This window comes from Lemur catta, chromosome 5, assembly GCF_020740605.2.
Source record: "Lemur catta isolate mLemCat1 chromosome 5, mLemCat1.pri, whole genome shotgun sequence".
Classification (NCBI taxonomy): domain Eukaryota; kingdom Metazoa; phylum Chordata; class Mammalia; order Primates; family Lemuridae; genus Lemur; species Lemur catta.
Window position 1 is genome coordinate 38,050,363 of NC_059132.1, and position 17,152 is coordinate 38,067,514.

Here is a 17,152-nt window from a genome sequence, read left to right on the forward strand (position 1 = left end):
GCATATCTTTTCCAGGGTATAAAGCACCTATCGGTGCATCAGTGAAATTGTAGCTGTCACGATACGAAAATTGATATAGAAAGCTATAACATGACGTTATAGTTCTCAGAGATTATGTTAAGATTTTTACACTAACAGCGCTTCCTATTTGAACAGTCCAGGTCCTAAATGAAATATATAATAAATTTGAAGTACATAAGCAAGCATCTGAGATGATAGTTTTGAAACTTGTTGACACTTACCGAAAAGTACACAACTATTTCACTTTTTTGATACACCCTTTGAATTTTTTCTAAACCTACAGACTATTTGCAAACTAAAGCATGAATATTTGTATGTATGGTGATGGAAAATAACCAGGAACCTTAATTAAAGAGTTTTTCCCCTGTTCCTTGGCAACAAAAGATGAGTGAAAAACTTCTCCTTTTTATTTTTTATTTTTTGACCTGAATAAATAGTTCCTTTAAGTACTTTTCTCCACTGAGTATCATCTTCTTAATTTTATTTATTTGTTTTGTCATTCCACAGGGAGTTAAATACTTGTGTATTCCGGCAGCGGATTCACCATCTCAAAACCTGTAAGTTGTTTTTGTGTGTGTGTGTGTAATTTGGAGATAATAAAAATAATACATGGCAGTATTCACTGGGTCCATGCGGGTGAGGGAGAGGTGTTAAATCAGGAAAGAGCACGGGGAGGGGAGAAGCCGGGGCCACTGTGCGCAACCCCGAGGCCGTGTTTCCACAGACTCTTGCTATTTCACAGAAAGGTGAACCCTGAAGATTGTGGATGGTGGAGGAGGGATTTCAGTCAAAGAAGTAAAGGATTGGTGTCAGCCCAGGGAGGAGGACATGCGCCTGCTGAGGCCGGTGCTGGCACACCAGCCGAGCTCCTGCTGGAGCACCTTGTTGCATTATGCAGCGTGACTGACCCATGAGGAGGGTCTGAGTTTTAGAAAGTATAACTTAAACCAAACCTTTAGCATGCTCATCTTTTCTCTAGAAGCAAATCCTTAAGGAAACTATTGGGTTTTGTCTAAAGCAGAGGTGTCTGATGGAAATAGAGTGTGAGCCACAAATGCAAGTAATTTTAAATATTCTAGGTGCCGCATTTTAAAAAGCAAAAAGAAACAGGCAACATTAATTCTATTTATATATTTTACTTAATCCAATATATCTAAAACATTATCATTTCTGTATATACTTAGTATACAAGAAATTGAGGTATTTTACATCCTTTTTTTCTCTATACGGAATTTCAGAAATCTGGTTTGCTTTTTACACTCACGGCACACCTCAGTTCCCAGCAGCTGTGTTTCGGGTCCCCGACAGCCACGGAGGCTAGTGGCTGCGTCGGAGTAGCATGCTTCTGAAGCCCGTCGAGCCGAGGGGAATAGATCTTTCTGGTTTAGGAAAGTCCAGTCCTCTGCTTTTTCACAGCTGAACACATCTTTGATGTCATTTAGCTCTGTTCACAGTGATGCAGAGAGATTCACAATTGCTCCCCTTTCTGGGTCGCCGAGGTCCGGGGAGATGGACAGGACTGGGCTCTGGAAACTCAGGGCAGTTACAGCGTCACACTCACTCCTGCTGTCCAGAAGGGACCAGAAACACCATGACATGGAGCAGATTATCGTTTTCCTGCATCACGGATTTGACCCGGCAGGCTGAAAGGCTGGGGCGTCCCGCCAGGCCTGTCGTCTGAGTCCTGCGGGCCTGTGCTGTGTGTGGAGGTGGGAGGTACAGCCGCCCTCCTAGGGTTGCATGTCACTGCGTTTCATCAGGGAAGCTGTGAGCTATGATGGCCTTTGTGAACTGGGGAGTCTGCAGGCTTGTCGGGATTCATCCTCCGGCCCGAGCGCGAGTGTGTAGGAATCTCGCATCAGGAGCACAGACCGCACGCCCTGGTGTTCAGCACCGTCAGCGTCTGGCCCCTCTGAACGGCATCCAACACGGGGCCATAGGCCCACCTTGAGTTTTCACCGCTGCAGAGCAAAGGAATTACGGGTTGTGCAGTAATTTTGCGAGGTCTACCTGCTTGAGAAAAAGCAGGGCTAGAGTCAGGTGGATTGATGTGGGTGAAGGTGAGGTGGCAGATCAGGAAAGGCGGGGGTGTGGGGGCGTGGGGGCGAGGGGGTCGGGGTGCTGGTGAGAAGTCGGGGCCACTGTGCGCTACCCAGGGGCCGTGTTTCCACACAGACTCTTGCTCTTTCACAGAAAGGTGAACCCTGAAGATTGCGATGGTGGAGGAGGGATTTTACTAGGAAAACAAAGTAGTACCCTAGGCCTGGAAGGAGAAGCAGCATTAGAGAACTTCCTTGGTTACTCATCGTGTCAAGAAACAGAAGTGGTTGGAAGGGCATGCTGTGTGCGGAAGGAAGTGAGCCGCTGCCTTTCTTTGAAGACCGCAGCAATCTTCTGCCCATGTTTTGGTGGCTATTTTTAGAATGGTTGCTTTGCTCTTATCTCAAACCAGGATTCTAACATGCTATTGAACTTGTCAATATCTGATTGGTGATTTGAATCTTCTTTAGAAAAATCAAATCGTAACCCATTCTGGGCATCTGCTGTCAGGGCAGATGGCCACCCGTCCTGGAGCTGCCCCCAGGACACCTCAGCTTTGCTGGGATGTCCATGATAATCACTTGGATGATCCTGTGCTACAGACAAGTAAACAGTAGACCTAGGTGTTAGAAAATCTCAAATTTAAAACAAGTTCCATCCTTGGGCAAATCATTTTAAGCCATCTATGCCTCAGTTCTCTCATCCAAAAAAAAAAAAAAATGCCTGTCTTTTGGATTTTTGGAGGCAAGATCATGCATGTGAGGGTGTTCTCTATGAACTCTAGGCACTTTCAAAAATGAGTCTATTTTTACTCTACTCAAAGTATATTAATGTATCTTGAGAGTTACAGAAAAGGGTTTTGAAATGACACATTTTGGTGCCAGGAACCTACTTTAGTTACTTGAGAGAGATGCTTGCTTGGAAGGACAAGGGACACAGACACAGGACAGCTTCTTTTCTGAGTTCCAGCATCTCTTGAGTCAATTCAAATCTCTGTGAAAGCCAGTTCAGCCCTGGGGCTGGAGGACTAGCTCAAAAGTTATAACTAGCTCTCTCCTGTCCCAAATATGTAAAGAGGTCCTGTTAAGTTTGTGGTTTGCCTTTTTAACCTTTTCCTTGTATCTGGATGACAATGTGGGGTGGGGACCCAGGCCAGATGAGCTTAGGTAGTTGTGGCAGCACTGTATTTGGGGCTGATGTGCGTAGCATGTGCTCTTGCTGCTGTTTCCAGTGAAGTCCGACAACAGTTAAGACTTCTGTTTCAGCTGGAAAAGGAAGTCAAGACCAAAGCTCATCCAAAGGTGGAAAAGGCGGGCACTTTACTGTTGGGAGTCGTGCTCGTAGGCAGTGTGATTCTTTGGGGAAATTTTTATTTTTCATCTATTAGTAACAACAAGGCTTATGCATAAGTAAGGTTTCTGGCACACAAATGTCCATGAATCTATAAATATTTCTTGTTGTACTAAAGTTGCATGAAGATCATGGAATTGACTTTGGAACTTTAAGTGCACTTGCTTTCTTAAGAGACAGACTGTGAAATAGCTTGTGTTTCCCTTTACCTGTCGCAAATGTTCCGTGGTGAGCTTGCTTTCATGGTATAAATGATTCACCTAAAATCGGCAGGCAGAAGACCCACCTCTCTTGGGGTAGCCTGTATTTGTTACTCACCAAATATTAGGTGCTGACAATGAACTTTTGCTTTCTGTATCATCAGCCAAATTGGAGACAAATATTTTCAATACTCTGGTTAACAAAAACAAGAGAAATCATGTTCATCACTTGGAAAATGTGCTCTGGGTAACCCAAACCATTAGAAATAGTAGCTCTGTAACCACATTTAATTCTTGATACCTTAAGAGTTTCTCTATTCAGTGACAAAATAAATTCTAGAAAACTGTATTGCTCATTGTTTAAAACTTAGGTACAGATTTTTAAAATGAGTTTCAACTTGGAATATGATTTAACACTTTGTATCTTCAATCTTTCCCTGCGAATCCCAGCACCACCAGGAATTCTGAGTTATGCTCAGTAAGAGGCTTGTGACCTTTGAGACTGACTGTTGTCAGTTGACATTCAGTTGCTACAAACTGCCCAGAAAGGTCAATTTTCTGTCTTGGCCTTAATCCTCTTAAATCTCCCCCTCTGATCTTCCAGGAACTTAAAATGCAGAAACCTGGTTTGAGATAACATTAACACGTTAGAATTTCAGCTGGTTCCCCCAGCCACCTAGCCTTGCCGAGTCAGGAAATGTAAAAGTTCAAGTTCTCAGAGTTGTAATAACCCCACAGCCCCAGTGTGGTGTGTTTTGCATGATTCTGTCATAATTAGAGGCATCCTAGAGTTTGTATTGAATGCACACACTGCATGTTCCCCAAGTGGCCGACTAGGGTGGGCTAGTGAATTAAGGGGTTTAGAAATGTTTGTTTGCCTTTGCCTCCTCTGGGGACTTTTCTTAGGCAAGTCATTTTAACCTCTGTCATCTGTAAAGTGCCTGTCTCACAGGATTTCTGCAGTATTAGGGGAGATGATATAAGTGAAAGTGTTTTACATGAGCACTAAGCATTTCTGAAAATAAGACTATGTATTCTGTCTACTCAATTAAGGAGTATTAATGAGAACGAATGGTTGGAAGTATATATTAGCTTGTATTTACTCATATTATTATTTATTAGGTTGGCATTTTGTAGTTAGAAATCATGAAGCAAATAATTATCTTGTCTTCTTCTTCTTGTCCTCCTCCCCCTCCTCCTCTTCCTCCTCCTATGTGTTCTTTAGTTTAGCTGATATCTTTTGTACTTCCAGCTCTCTTTTTCTCTCATTTACATTTTTCTTTTTTCATTTGTAAAGAGCGGTTTTGCAGGGTCAGCCAGCTGGGCCCTGGGACCACAGCGGTCCTGCTTACAGTTGGTTCCTGAGGACTTGGCCAGCCCGTAGCCATGTCCTCCAGGCAAGGAGAGAATAAGAGCTGTCCGGGAAGTGGGTATGCAGTTTTTCATAGCCTTTACTTTCTCAACTTAGAAAACTATCTTTTAGTCTTAGACTATGGCCTTACTTTTTTAGTGTAGAACTATTCTTTTGTGAAATGATGTTGTAGTAAAGGGTAGAAAGCAGTTTTTTGTCTTTGTCTTTTAGTTTGCTTTTTAAATGACCTTAACTGGCAAAATGAAAAGTGTAGTGTGCATATCCCCCAATTTTATTTTTGACATTGACAGTGCATAAAATTGGGGAGTTGGGGAATCGCTGACACAAGCGTGAGTGAGTTCTGTGTTTAAGGCCCTGTGGAGGCAGAGCAGCCCCACCCATGTCTGCGTGGTGAAGAAGACTCCTCCTGCGCTCTGGGGGGGGCACAGGCAGAGCTCCAGCTGGATGGCGGCTGCGGCAGGACCGGTTCTGCCCCAGGAGGAAGCCACTGTCTGATCTGAGGCCACCTTCCAGAGCCTGAGTCCAGTACAATACTCTCCCTGTTTGCTTTTTTTTCTTTTTTAAGAAAAAAACAAAAACCTTTTTTCTAAGCAAAAAAATATATATACAAGGATGCTTGCCTTTCCTGGGTTTTTTCTCCTGTACTTTCATTCACGCACACGCATGCGGGTACACACATTCATGCCGGGGGTTGGGTGGGGGGAGAGAAGGGCTTCCTGCCTGCCTTGGCCGTTGCTGTCCATACCGCCTCGTCTGGCCCTGCTGGGTTTGGGATGGGACCAGCTGCCAGGCAGGGTGCTCAGCCAGATCTCTTGGCTCCCACTCCAGCAAGCAGAGTCCTTTCGAACAGGACAGCACTGTCTCAGATCCCACCATGGGGATCACAGCCCCCAAATCTTACACTCTTGGAGTGAAAAATGATTGTTTCCAAAGCAAGCATCGTGCGCCGTGGTTTACAAGGGCTGTCTGCCATCCTTTCTTGGACGCTCTGAGGGTCTCTGCTTCTTGGCCTCCAGTGCAGAGAGGGCAGACTGATGGGGGCACTGATCGATGAGGGGAAAGGGGACAGCTGGCAGTGCTGGGCTGCTTGCTGAGTCCACTGGGAGGACGTCTCCCCAGGGACACAGCTCAGGTGTCCCCCCAGGGCCCTGGCTGGATGGGCACGGCCGTCCTGAGGTGTATTTGGCGGGTTTGTGACACAAGTGCCGCCTGTGCTTCCTTCTGGACGGTGTGGCATGCCTGCGTGTGGAAGTGCAGGTCAGCCGCCACACGGTGAGGAGCCGCAACAGGGAGCTCGCGTCCATTGAGACAGCGTGCGGCAGGATGGCGCTTCAGATCTGTGCTTCTGCCTCAGGTTGGAGTTGAGCAACAGAAGGATCAGGGCCGGGGTTTTTTCCCCACTGTGGGGGAGGGAGTTTAATGACCAGAGCTCAGGCTTATGTCATCAGCTTCTCTGGAAATAACCCCCATCAGAGACCCATAAAGCCATAGTGTGCTTGGCTGCCTGCTGGCTTTTCTTGGAAAAGGCACTTCTAGGAACGTCTGCCTGGCTCGCTGCCTGCCTGACCGTGGATGTGAGTTAAGCTTCGCCGTGGGGCTCTGAACCGTCACCTCCTTGTCGTCACTCACACTTCTGGGCCGGAGCCGCAGGTGGCCGTCACGGAGCCTGCCCAGGGACTCTGCAGCACAGTGGTGGCCAGGAGCCGTGTCCCGTGGGCTGCTCTGGGCTTGACTCTTGCTGCAGACAGAGCTGCAGGAGGACAGAGCCAGCAGGGGCGAATGGGACACCTCCCCACAGCTTCCTCGGCCCCTTCCCACGCCCACTCTGGGCTCAGGTGGGCCTGGACATTGCCAGGCTGAGCACATGCCCACCCTTATTTTGAGATGGGCAAGGCTGATTCTTGAACCCAGGTTCAACCCCATAGTATGTAAGAAGCCTGGTTCATCATGCACGTGGCATGGGCCATGCAGCTGTAAAAGCCAGATGTGACAAGTGGTTCCCACTCCAAGGTTTCAGTAAAGGAATTCAGTTGTCATTTTTGCAAGAGTTTGGTGAGCGCAGTAAAACTAATCATGTCCCCAAGACACTGAGTCCTGCTAACTCGGTTTCGCTGTGTGGCCTGTGCAGTGTTCTGAGGTGCCCTGTGTTGCTCATCTGCTCGGGTGGTTACCGTTCACTTCTAGATTTGCTTTTGCTCTTCTGGCTGCTCAGCAACTCTCCTCGACCAAAAGCAGACCACAAAGAGCAGACAAGAGCGTGCGCTGCAGCAGGGGACAGACTCTCGGGCACCTTTGGGGGCCACAGTATGGATGGCCTGGTGGACTATGGAGGGTGCTGTCCAGTGCGCCCTACATCCCGCTGCTCGGCTGTCCTAGCCTGAGCACCAGCCCACAGTCGAGAGGGAGCCCGGGTTCCAAGTGGGCTGTCGTGTGCCTGCAGTCTGCGGCCCGGCCACTCACACCCCGGGCCCTTGTGCCGTGCACCATGCCCTGCAAGGAGGGCAGGCTGCCCTGCACGAACCATGAGGCAAGTTGCAGACTGGCAGCCTGGCGCCACTTCTGGGCCAGATGGGTTGGCTCAGGGTCTTAAAAATTGTTGAATTAGTTGCTGATACCAGGTAGGGTATGTTGGTCATAAGCAGCAGAATACAGCATCTGACAGTCGAAGGGACGGAGACATTTGCCAGCGGCTAGTGTGGCTCTGAGCAGGGCCTCACTCCCAGCCCCCGGCTTCCCTGTCCTCAGGAAGGGGAAGCTCTTCCAGAAGTCCCTACCCATAGCCTTCCTTTTTTTTTTTTTTTTTTTTTTTTTTGAGACAGAGTCTCACTTTGTTGCCCGGGCTAGAGTGAGTGCCGTGGCGTCAGCCTAGCTCACAGCAACCTCAGACTCCTGGGCTTAAGCGATCCTACTGCCTCAGCCTCCCGAGTAGCTGGGACTACAGGCATGAGCCACCATGCCCGGCTAATTTTTTTTTTTGTATATATATTTTTAGTTGGCCAGATAATTTCTTTCTATTTTTAGTAGAGACGGGGGTCTCACTCTTGCTCAGGCTGGTCTCGAACTCCTGACCTCGAGCGATCCACCCGCCTCGGCCTCCCAGAGCTAGGATTACAGGCGTGAGCCACCGCGCCCGGCCCATAGCCTTCCTTTTACCACTCCTTGGCCAGAGGAAAACAGGTGATTCCAAGGGTCAGGCACTTTGCTGCCCCAAACAAAATCAGTGCAGCTGCCCGTGTCTTGCCATGGTTCTAATACTTAAGACCAGGAGACTCTGCTGCCAACTCCAGGTAGCTGGTTCCACCTGGGGGCAGAGCTCCCCAGCACCGAGCCTGCCCTCAGCCTGCAGCCGGGGCCCAGGCTCCTGCCCGGCACGTGCCCTCAGCACCCCTCCAATTCAGTGCCCCCAGCTGCACTGCCCAGCCATCCTGGGCTTCTGCTCTGAGGTCTCTTGTCAGCGCTGACACTTCGGATTTTAGGATTACAGTGAGAATACTTTCTTGGCTGCTGTATACCAAGCCAATGTTTGGGAGAAGAGTTGCAGTTCTCTGTGCCACCTTGTAAGTTTACATCTGGGGGGATTTGTCCCTGAGAGAGTTAACAGAAGCAGATCTTGCAATGTTGTGCTGGTTAGGAACTTTGGGTGGGAGTCTGGAGCCCTTGGGTTGGTGGCCTTGTCGTGCGTGGCAGAGCACAGGTATACACATTTGCGTGTGCACGCGTGCGCATTTACAGTCTTTCCCCGCCCCCTACCTTCCTGATCTCACTGAGCACCTACAGTTTGGCTGTTAAGTTTCTTCTGCAGTCAGTACTCGAGTGGGTTCGTTGTGCCATGCCTGAATTTTCCATTCGTATTCAATCTATTTGCCCCAGAATTCTGCCATCAGGAACTACATCATACTCATCTGTGAATGTCTCACAGCTAATCAGAGTTCCTGATAAGTCAATAATCAATGTTTACAGGGAAGTGAATTTAGTCCATGGGCAACTTTTGGTGTTTTGCTGCTTTATAAGCCATTCCAGGTGGAAGATACCAGAGAAGCACATGCCCTGTCTGTCCCTAGAAGAACCTGTACGTCACCCACAAGCCAGCTCAGAACACAGTCCAAGCGATGTGCGGTGCACGTGGGGGCTTGTCAAAGTGGGCTTGAGTCCTGCCTGGTCTTGCATGTCGGGGCTGCAGCACAAGGCCGTGCACGTGGCTCTCCCTGAACGGTTGTGGCTGAGCGAATGACCAGAGAGAGGCGTGATCCAAAAACCAAAAAGCTAAGGGTGAGAAGAAGGAAGGATTGCAGCATTCGTCATCATTTAGGACTTTAGAGTTTGCAGAGCATGTTGGCATCTGTTACCTGTTCACCCTGCGAGGTCCCAGCCCCACTTTATAAGTGAGAGGGTAAGTGACTTGCCTGAGGCCACGGCCAGTAAGTGGCAAGGAGGGACTGGAGCCAGAGTTCCCATTTTCTCTGATGACAGTGACGTGCAGACAGGACTGTCCCAAAGTCCAGGGAGACCAATCTGGGAGAGTGCTTTTAGGTGTTCCAGCTTGTCAGAAGTAAAGTAGCTTTTACCACGACACCGGCACCTTCCTCCCCGAGGTCCCTGCTGCCAGGCCCGTCCACAGCTGGGGTGGGGACCCGTGTGCTGATAGCGCTGAGGCATTGGGATTGAGCGGAGCCCTCCCCAGCTCCAGTCTGTGGGAGCTGTGTGTTTTAGGGATTCCTTGCAGAGAAATTCCAAAATTTCCGGACGGTTGGCAGCCTTCCCCAGACCTGTGTTGTGAGAGACGGATTCTGAGGCTGAGGCAGCTCTGGCCGCAGATGGTGTGACCAGGTTTGAAGGTGTGGAACTCTGAGACCTTTCAAGAAACCTCAACTGGATTTTTCTTTTCATCATACGTTGAGTAGAAAGATGTCACTTCTCTCTTTTTTTCTTCCCCTAGGACAAGGCATTTCAAAGAAAGCATTAAATTCATCCACGAGTGCCGACTCCGCGGGGAGGGCTGTCTCGTGCACTGGTACGTGCGTGTCCTGCTCAGTGATGCGTTAGCATGTTCTGGTCAGCTTGATTTCTCATCAGGTGTGTTCCTGTGGTATGATCAATCATTTCACCTCCTAATAGTTTTCTCCAAGTTCTGGATCTCAAACACACACTTCACCTCTCCCCTGCTGTTTGTTAGTCATTGCTCACTTTTGTTAAGAGAAACATTAACTGTGTGCTTCATTTCACCCACTGCTGGGATTTCTGTAGGGACTGTCAAGGTTGAGCACAGCCTCCTACAAAAGGTGCAGATTCAGCAGGCTTATCCCTAAAACCTCAGTGGCTTTTTCAAAACACTATTTCTTTCAGGAGAGTTTTGATTGCAGCTGTGAGTGTTTAACAATGCATCACACAACAACAAAATGACCATTTCTTCCCACCCCCACCCCCCGTTCACAGGCTGGGGCTTTCACGTGTGTTTGGCTTACAGCTTTGCTTTTGAAATATGTATTAATAAATAGACTCAGAATTAAACAGTTTATTGACAGCTGTCCACCTGCATTCTGCTCTACTTTGTGTGGATATATATTTATAGGTATACATGCACACACACACACACACACTGTGGAAAGAAAGCTATTATGACACACTTAATCCAAGGATGATGCTTTAGATGTAACACTCTTGGCAGTGTACCTGGCACATAGTAAATTCTCGGCAAATGTTGGCCATCATTTTTATTACCACTAATAATCATACTAATAGCATGGCTGATTTGTCAGGCTGTGCTGTTTATCAAAGTACAGGCTGGACATGTCTCCGCTCTGTCTTGAATGAGGTGTGATATTAATTAAAGCGTCATGATCTTGACGTCCTCAAAGCAGGTGATCTGCAGTGTAAGCTTTTTGGCAATGTGAAGTGACACCTCTCGGGGCGTATGGCTGCTAAGGTTGGTGGCAGCCCTGCCCGGCCAGAGGGGACCCAGTGCACGAGGTCCAGAAAAGGCACTTATGAAAACCGTCGTGTGTTCTGAGGGCCCGTAACCCATGATGGGGACACTAGGTGGGTAGGTGGCTTGCTTTGAGAATGGTGTTCTACGGTTATACAGTTCTTGAAATAGTGTGATTTCTGACTTCACTTTTTTTAAAGAGTAGGAAGTGTAATAAATACAAATAGCAGGATTTTAATGTTTATTTACATTTGACTTTAAAGCACTTTAGGGGGTTAATTGGAGCCAATTAAAGGGAAGTTCTAAAGCTCCTGCCCTGGTGAACTTGAATGTCCAGCGCTGCAGCCCCACAGGGTTTATCTTTTAAAAGCTCCCTCAGTATTTCTGATATGAAGCCCTCATGAAGAACCATTACTTGAGAGTGGGGATTTTATATTATTAACATGCATATTTAAATGTGGGTAGACCTGGTATCCTAGGAATTCACAACTCATACAGTTATGCATATCTGAATGAATATAGGCTTTTCCAAAAGTGAGAGATTTGCTGAACTTCCCCATCTTAAACTGTTGCTAGAATACTCTAAGTGTGACAAAGCACAACCTTTCTGGGACAGCCTTAATTTGCATATGCATTGAAACTTGGTGCCTTCTTGAGCCTGCAGAGGTGACTCCCTTGTGGCCCGCAGGGCGCCTGGACCGGGCGGACACGCGGACTCTGCCCGCCTGGTATTCTGCTTGTTTATGTCAAAAAAGCACAAAAGTACAATTTGATGGGGGCTTCTGTATTCCACGGGCTTTAAAAATTATAGATCCAGCCCTCATATAGTTAAGAAAACCAGACTTTTAAAAAACATGAAGCATTCTAAACTAATACAGGTTATAAGTGAATTTGTTGCATAGATCTTAGAAGCCTCGATTTCTCTCGGTGTATGTCAGTTTATCTGTCTGAGAAAATGGGCAGTATCTGAGGAGGGGTTCAGGAGCAATGGAGACTCATCAAGCTAAGCGTCAGGAGCCATGTCCTGTAGAAGATCAATAATTGAGGCCAGGACAGCCAGAGAAGGCCTGAGGTGCTAGTGCCGTGAAGTCGCGGGAAGCTGGAAGTTTCGTGTGGTTTCCTGGTGGCGTGCTTGCCATGCCCAGCGGGAAGACTTCCCAAAACGAGCTCTCTAGAATCCCCTGCTCCACATGGATGGGGAGAAGGGCTGTGGACCCCAAACTGCCCTTGCACACGTGTTTCTCCTGGCCCTGCAGCCTGGCCGGCGTCTCCAGGAGCGTGACACTGGTGATCGCGTACATCATGACAGTCACTGACTTTGGCTGGGAGGACGCCCTGCACACGGTGCGTGCGGGCAGAGCCTGTGCCAACCCTAACCTGGGCTTCCAGAGGCAGCTTCAGGAGTTTGAGGAGCATGAAGTTCACCAGGTAAGCGGTCCTTAGAGGACTTCGGAAGTGCAGCCAGCTGCCCTGGCATCTGTGCCCTCAGTCTTTCCGTGCACACCCAGAATCGTGGGCGTTGGCGTTGAAGAGGCCCCAGAGTACGTCAGGTCCAAGGGTGCCGGCCCGCATCCCCTCAGCAGTTGTCACGGATCCTTGTGAACCAGCTGCAGCCACAGGATCTTACCCTTTGTCATTTTCCTTGTACCTGGCATGCCTACCAGCTTCTGTTTCCCTCCCGTTGGGTGAAGGACCATGTTCTTGGTCTGGCTTATTCTCATGTCCTCAGGCCGCAGCCCTGACGGAGCAGTTATTTCTCTTGCTTGACACTGGCAGGCTGACCACAGAGCTATGATTGCCCAAGGCCAGCTTGTTTCCCTGTTTATGTGTGGCAAGACCTCTGCCATGAATCAGTAGGCCAGAGTCTACATGGCTGCAGGAGTGTCTGTGTGTGTGACATTCGAGGTCTGTTTCCAACCCCCCAGTACCGGCAGTGGCTGCAGGAAGAGTATGGGGAGAGCCCTCTGCGGGATGCAGAAGAAGCCAGAAACATTCTGGGTAAATATAAAGAGCAAGGGCGCGTGGAGTCCCAGCCTGGTGCCCGGCGGTGGAGCAGCTTTCCGGTCCTGCCCGCTCTGGCCTACAGTCACTATACGACGGAGACCTGACCCGGCGCTGGTGCCTCCTTCCCGCTGCTTGTCTCCGGTGCGTCCCGCCCCAGGGCAGCGCAGTGCCGCGGTTTCTGACTGCCGCCTCCACTGGGGACAGGAAGGGGGTGGCAGGGCCAGGTGGACTACGCCGGGCTCCTTCCCAGGTGCCCCTGCCCGGCCCGGCCCGCCTCTGCTCCTCCCAGCCCTGCCCCGCCCGCCTCGCCTCTGCTTGCTGCGCCTGGGCTGCCAGGCTGCTGCGCCCGCCGTGTGAGTGCATGAGTGTTGCATGTGTGTCCATGTGATGGTGTGTGCACGCATGTGCACACACGTGTGCACTGTGGCAGACGGTGTGAATGTGCGCGTGCCTGTGTGAAGTCTCTCCCATTGCCGCAGGTCACAAAACTCGTGCTACCAGGATTGATGGCCGCCTTTCCCTTTGTCCAAGACTCCACATGGAAGGCATTGGCATGTGGACTCTGAGAAGCTGCTCAGCAAAGAGCAGCCTGTGCCCATGTGCAGACAGTGAGGAGAACTCAGGAGACCGGCAAGGCCCCTCCCGGGACCCAGGGTGATGTGGCAGGGGCAGCAGGGATTATGCTCCTGCAGAGCGAGGGGGTTCCGGGGCCCTAGACAGTGTGTGTGTCCTGGGGGATGCGCTGAGTGTTGCCTCGATCCAATGTGCCTGCGCCAGGCTGCGGGTCCCCTGTTGCTGCGAGTCAAGGCACCTGCTCAGCCCGTCGTGCCCTGAGTTCTCCTTGGTGTCTGTTCTTTGGGACTGGCTGCATCTGGCTTGTGGTGGCAGGGGCACCTCCACCAAAGCTGGCGTGCACCAGCGGGCCCTCCTCTCCCTGCCAGCTCCACTCCCTCCCAGCCTCCTGCTCTCCTGCCTTCTCAGGGCCCTTCTGGAGGTTCGCATGCACCTGTAGGGACTGGGAAGAAAGGGCATTTCTTAGGCACTGTAGCAGTTTGCATTTAAAAATGCCTGAGCATTTATTAAGCTTCTTGGTATGTGCTGTGGGTTTGATATTTGATCTCAGCTACCTCATTAAATGTTTTTTGGAATGGTGTTTTTTGTTACTGTGGTCAACTCTGCCTCATAGTTGAAAATGTTTGTTCATGATTGCTTTTGAAGCCAAAGGGAAAGGCATTCATATAATTGAGCTACTTAAAAGTTTCCAGTGTGGGCTCCAGTAGTGCTTTCTGGGGGGAGAGTCACACCTGCGGGCTGGGAGAGGGCCTGCAGTGGGCAGCACAGCTCTGGGGCCCGTCCTTTACTCCAGCTCAAACTTCTTAAGCACGCAGAGCTGCACGCATGAAAAAATACACTCAGCCTCTCCCTAAAAAGATGTGGCCACCCAGTGTGTCCGAATTCCACCCCAAAGAATCCCTGTATAAGAGGAGCAGTGTCCCTGTGCATGTAGAGGGTATGTCACAGTGAGCTCCTTGGGGACGGAAGAACAGAGTTACCTGGCCCTGCACACACACACAGGCCCCAGACGTGTGCCGAGAAAGGGGACGTGGCTGTACAACCATCCATCAGCAGCTCAAATAACTTGCCTATGAAGTACATTTTTCCCTAAACCAAGAAGAAATGTAAATATATTAAGGGAAAAAATATTTAGGATATTAGCTTGAATGCTTAAATATGTGCACTTTTACAAACCCCCAGATGTATCCTTTAGGTCTTCAAGTGTTTTAACATTTGCTGCCAGTGATGTTCTTTCTTCACAGCTGCTCCACGAATTCTGAAGAGCTGGGCCTTCCTCAGAAGACTGTCACGTACCTGAAGTTTCTGAAATGTTGCAAAGCCACAGAGTTTAGGCCGGTGCTGCCAAAAAGAAAAGCAACCTAGAGTTTATTTTTAAGTATCCAGAAATGATTTGTAAACATGTTTGTTTTTCATTTTAAACCAAATACGTGTGTAATCATGTTGTAATATGTTGAGAACCAAGGAGAGTCTTCAGCAAGAAGAAATACTTTTACCTTAACTTCACTGCTGTGGCAATTTCTTTACCTTACTTTGATGCCTGACAGATGATCGCAGGAGCCGCGTTGTGCTGTCTTGGTTACTGTTTAGTGACCCCGATCACGTCTCGGGAACACTACCCAGCGGGAGCCTGGCACCGGCGATCCTGCTGCGTGAACTCTGCCCACGTGTTCTTAAATTCCCCAGCTTGGAAGTGTCTCTTGGTGTGTGTTTTAGTCATGGTTTGTGTTCTTCATGGTGGAATTTACCAAAAGCTACACATTGTTGTTAATAAAATCACTTAGCCAAGTTGAATGTCCCGTGCAAATGCATCCTTGCTCCGCTGGGGTGACAGTCACAGGCCTTTCTGCCACGAGGCACTGCAGGGCCGGGGTGCAGCGGCCATTGCTTCCCTCCGGCAGGTGCTGGGAAAGTGAGTTCATGTCTTTATGAAGGAAAAATTGATCATTAATGTGAGGTGAAAGAAATTCAGAGTCACATTTTGCCTGCACAGAGTGGGAGCTGATGTTCGGTGCCCCTGGAATTGTGTCAACACAAGTATGCGGCCCAGGCGTGTCACGAACGTTGGCTGCTCATTACGGAACACGGTTATTCCAATTCTCATCCAGCTCTGCATTTGAAGGAACACAAACTAACTTGAAGAGCAATTTAAGTCAGTTTTCTAAATTTTTCTTGTCCAAATCTAGTGGGAGAGGAAGGAAAATTAACTTTTTACTCTAAGGATAAGTTTGGCTTGAATGAAAGGCAGGTGAACTCAGGAGCCAACAGGTGAGGCCTCCGACTATAGGCTGCAGACATGTAAGCTCTGGTGCCTGGAGCTCCTGGCCTGGGCTCGGGGAGGGGTGAAGGGGACCCCTGTGCAGGCAGCAGTCCCGATGGGTGTCAGGGAACACCCTGGTCGGTTTTAGGCAACAAGGACACCTTGGGCATGAAAATACTTACCCTGACGCCACAGGCACGCCTGGTGTGGCACAGGTAACCCTGCTGAGGTGCCTCTGAGAGTTTCCGTGTGCCACACCAGGCACCCCGGTGTGTCCCCCCGAACTGCCTGTGAGGATGTGGGGCCCTCTCCCAGGCAGAGGCCAGGCCCGGCAGTCTCAGGAGGGCCTCTCGGGGCGCACCGGGGCGTGAGGCAGCGGCGTCAGCAGGAAACCCGGTTTCCCAGCAACAGCACCAGCCTGGCAGGGTCACCGTCCTCAAGGCTGGGCGCCGTTTCTCACTACGACTTCTCACTGTGTCTGCCACCAGCACCAGCCATCGCATCATCTCGGGGTCCTCCGCAGACCCCAGACCGGCACCCTCAGCTGCATAAACCTGTGGAGAAGCCATTATTTAATTCACTCAGCTCAGAGAGGCCAAGAAATACACTTCAAACTGAAAACGTTAACGCTGCTGGCACCTGGGCCTGCTGGACCTTTCGATCCCAAATCAGTGAGGGAGGAAGGGGGACGCTGCCGGCTGTGCTGGAGGAGCCGGTGGAGTCAGTCCTGTGCTCTGAGCCCAGGGTGTGCAGAGCGCACCTGCTGCGAGGCAGCATGTGGACCAGGAACCCCCACTTGCCTGCCCCCCAGTCTGTCTGGGGAGTTTGTTTTGTGCCACCAGGGAGTGGCAGTCAATTCCTGACCTCACCTGAAAGCTCAGGGCCATTCTGAGATGGTGTTGACCACACTTAGGTGTCAGAAGCCAGAGGTCCCTTTTCCATCTGTGGTCAGACCGGCTGCTCGTGGGCCACACTGGAACTGGAGACCCTGCTGCAAACGACGAGGCTGGTGGTGGCTCAGGGCAGTTTCCTGAGGCTGTTTTTTCTGTGGTTTTCTTTGAACACAGATCTGTTCCAGCCTGGACCCCAAAAGCACAGCCGCAAACAGAGGGGACTGACCTGGGTCACCTGCACTTGCTTCTCCTTCATTCATTTGCTCATCCATTCACGAATCTGTCTTCATCACAGCAGGTGCTGTGGGGTCCCCGCCAGGACTCAGATGCATTCCTGGTTTTCAGACTGTGGCCTGGTAGAGTTGGCAGTTAGGAAACTTGTCACTTACAGAGTAGTGTGGTAGAGACTGTTATACCTGCCCCGCGTGCCATGGACTGGGGAGGTGGAGAGACACCCGGTCTTGGGGGCAGGAGCATTTAGAAAGGTGTGTTAGAAAAAGTAAAAAGTGATCCCCA

General features: G+C 49.9%; 1 protein-coding gene across 5 annotated transcripts in view; it reads left to right on the forward strand.

The window, feature by feature from the left end:
- Positions 1-15,277, forward strand: part of DUSP22 (dual specificity phosphatase 22) — a 55,357-nt gene extending 40,080 nt beyond the window's left edge. For 3 of the 5 annotated variants that reach the window (XM_045551552.1, XM_045551556.1, XM_045551555.1), the window contains 5 exons: positions 529-578; positions 9,920-9,994; positions 12,163-12,334; positions 12,832-13,051; positions 14,728-15,277. In XM_045551552.1, coding sequence (XP_045407508.1) covers positions 529-578; positions 9,920-9,994; positions 12,163-12,334; positions 12,832-13,014 — 480 coding nt within the window. In that variant the 3' untranslated portion in view covers positions 13,015-13,051; positions 14,728-15,277. The remainder of the gene's footprint in view (positions 1-528; positions 579-9,919; positions 9,995-12,162; positions 12,335-12,831; positions 13,052-14,727) is intronic. The other 2 variants (XM_045551551.1, XM_045551554.1) reach the window with 1 other exon arrangement.
- Positions 15,278-17,152: the final 1,875 nt, after the last annotated feature.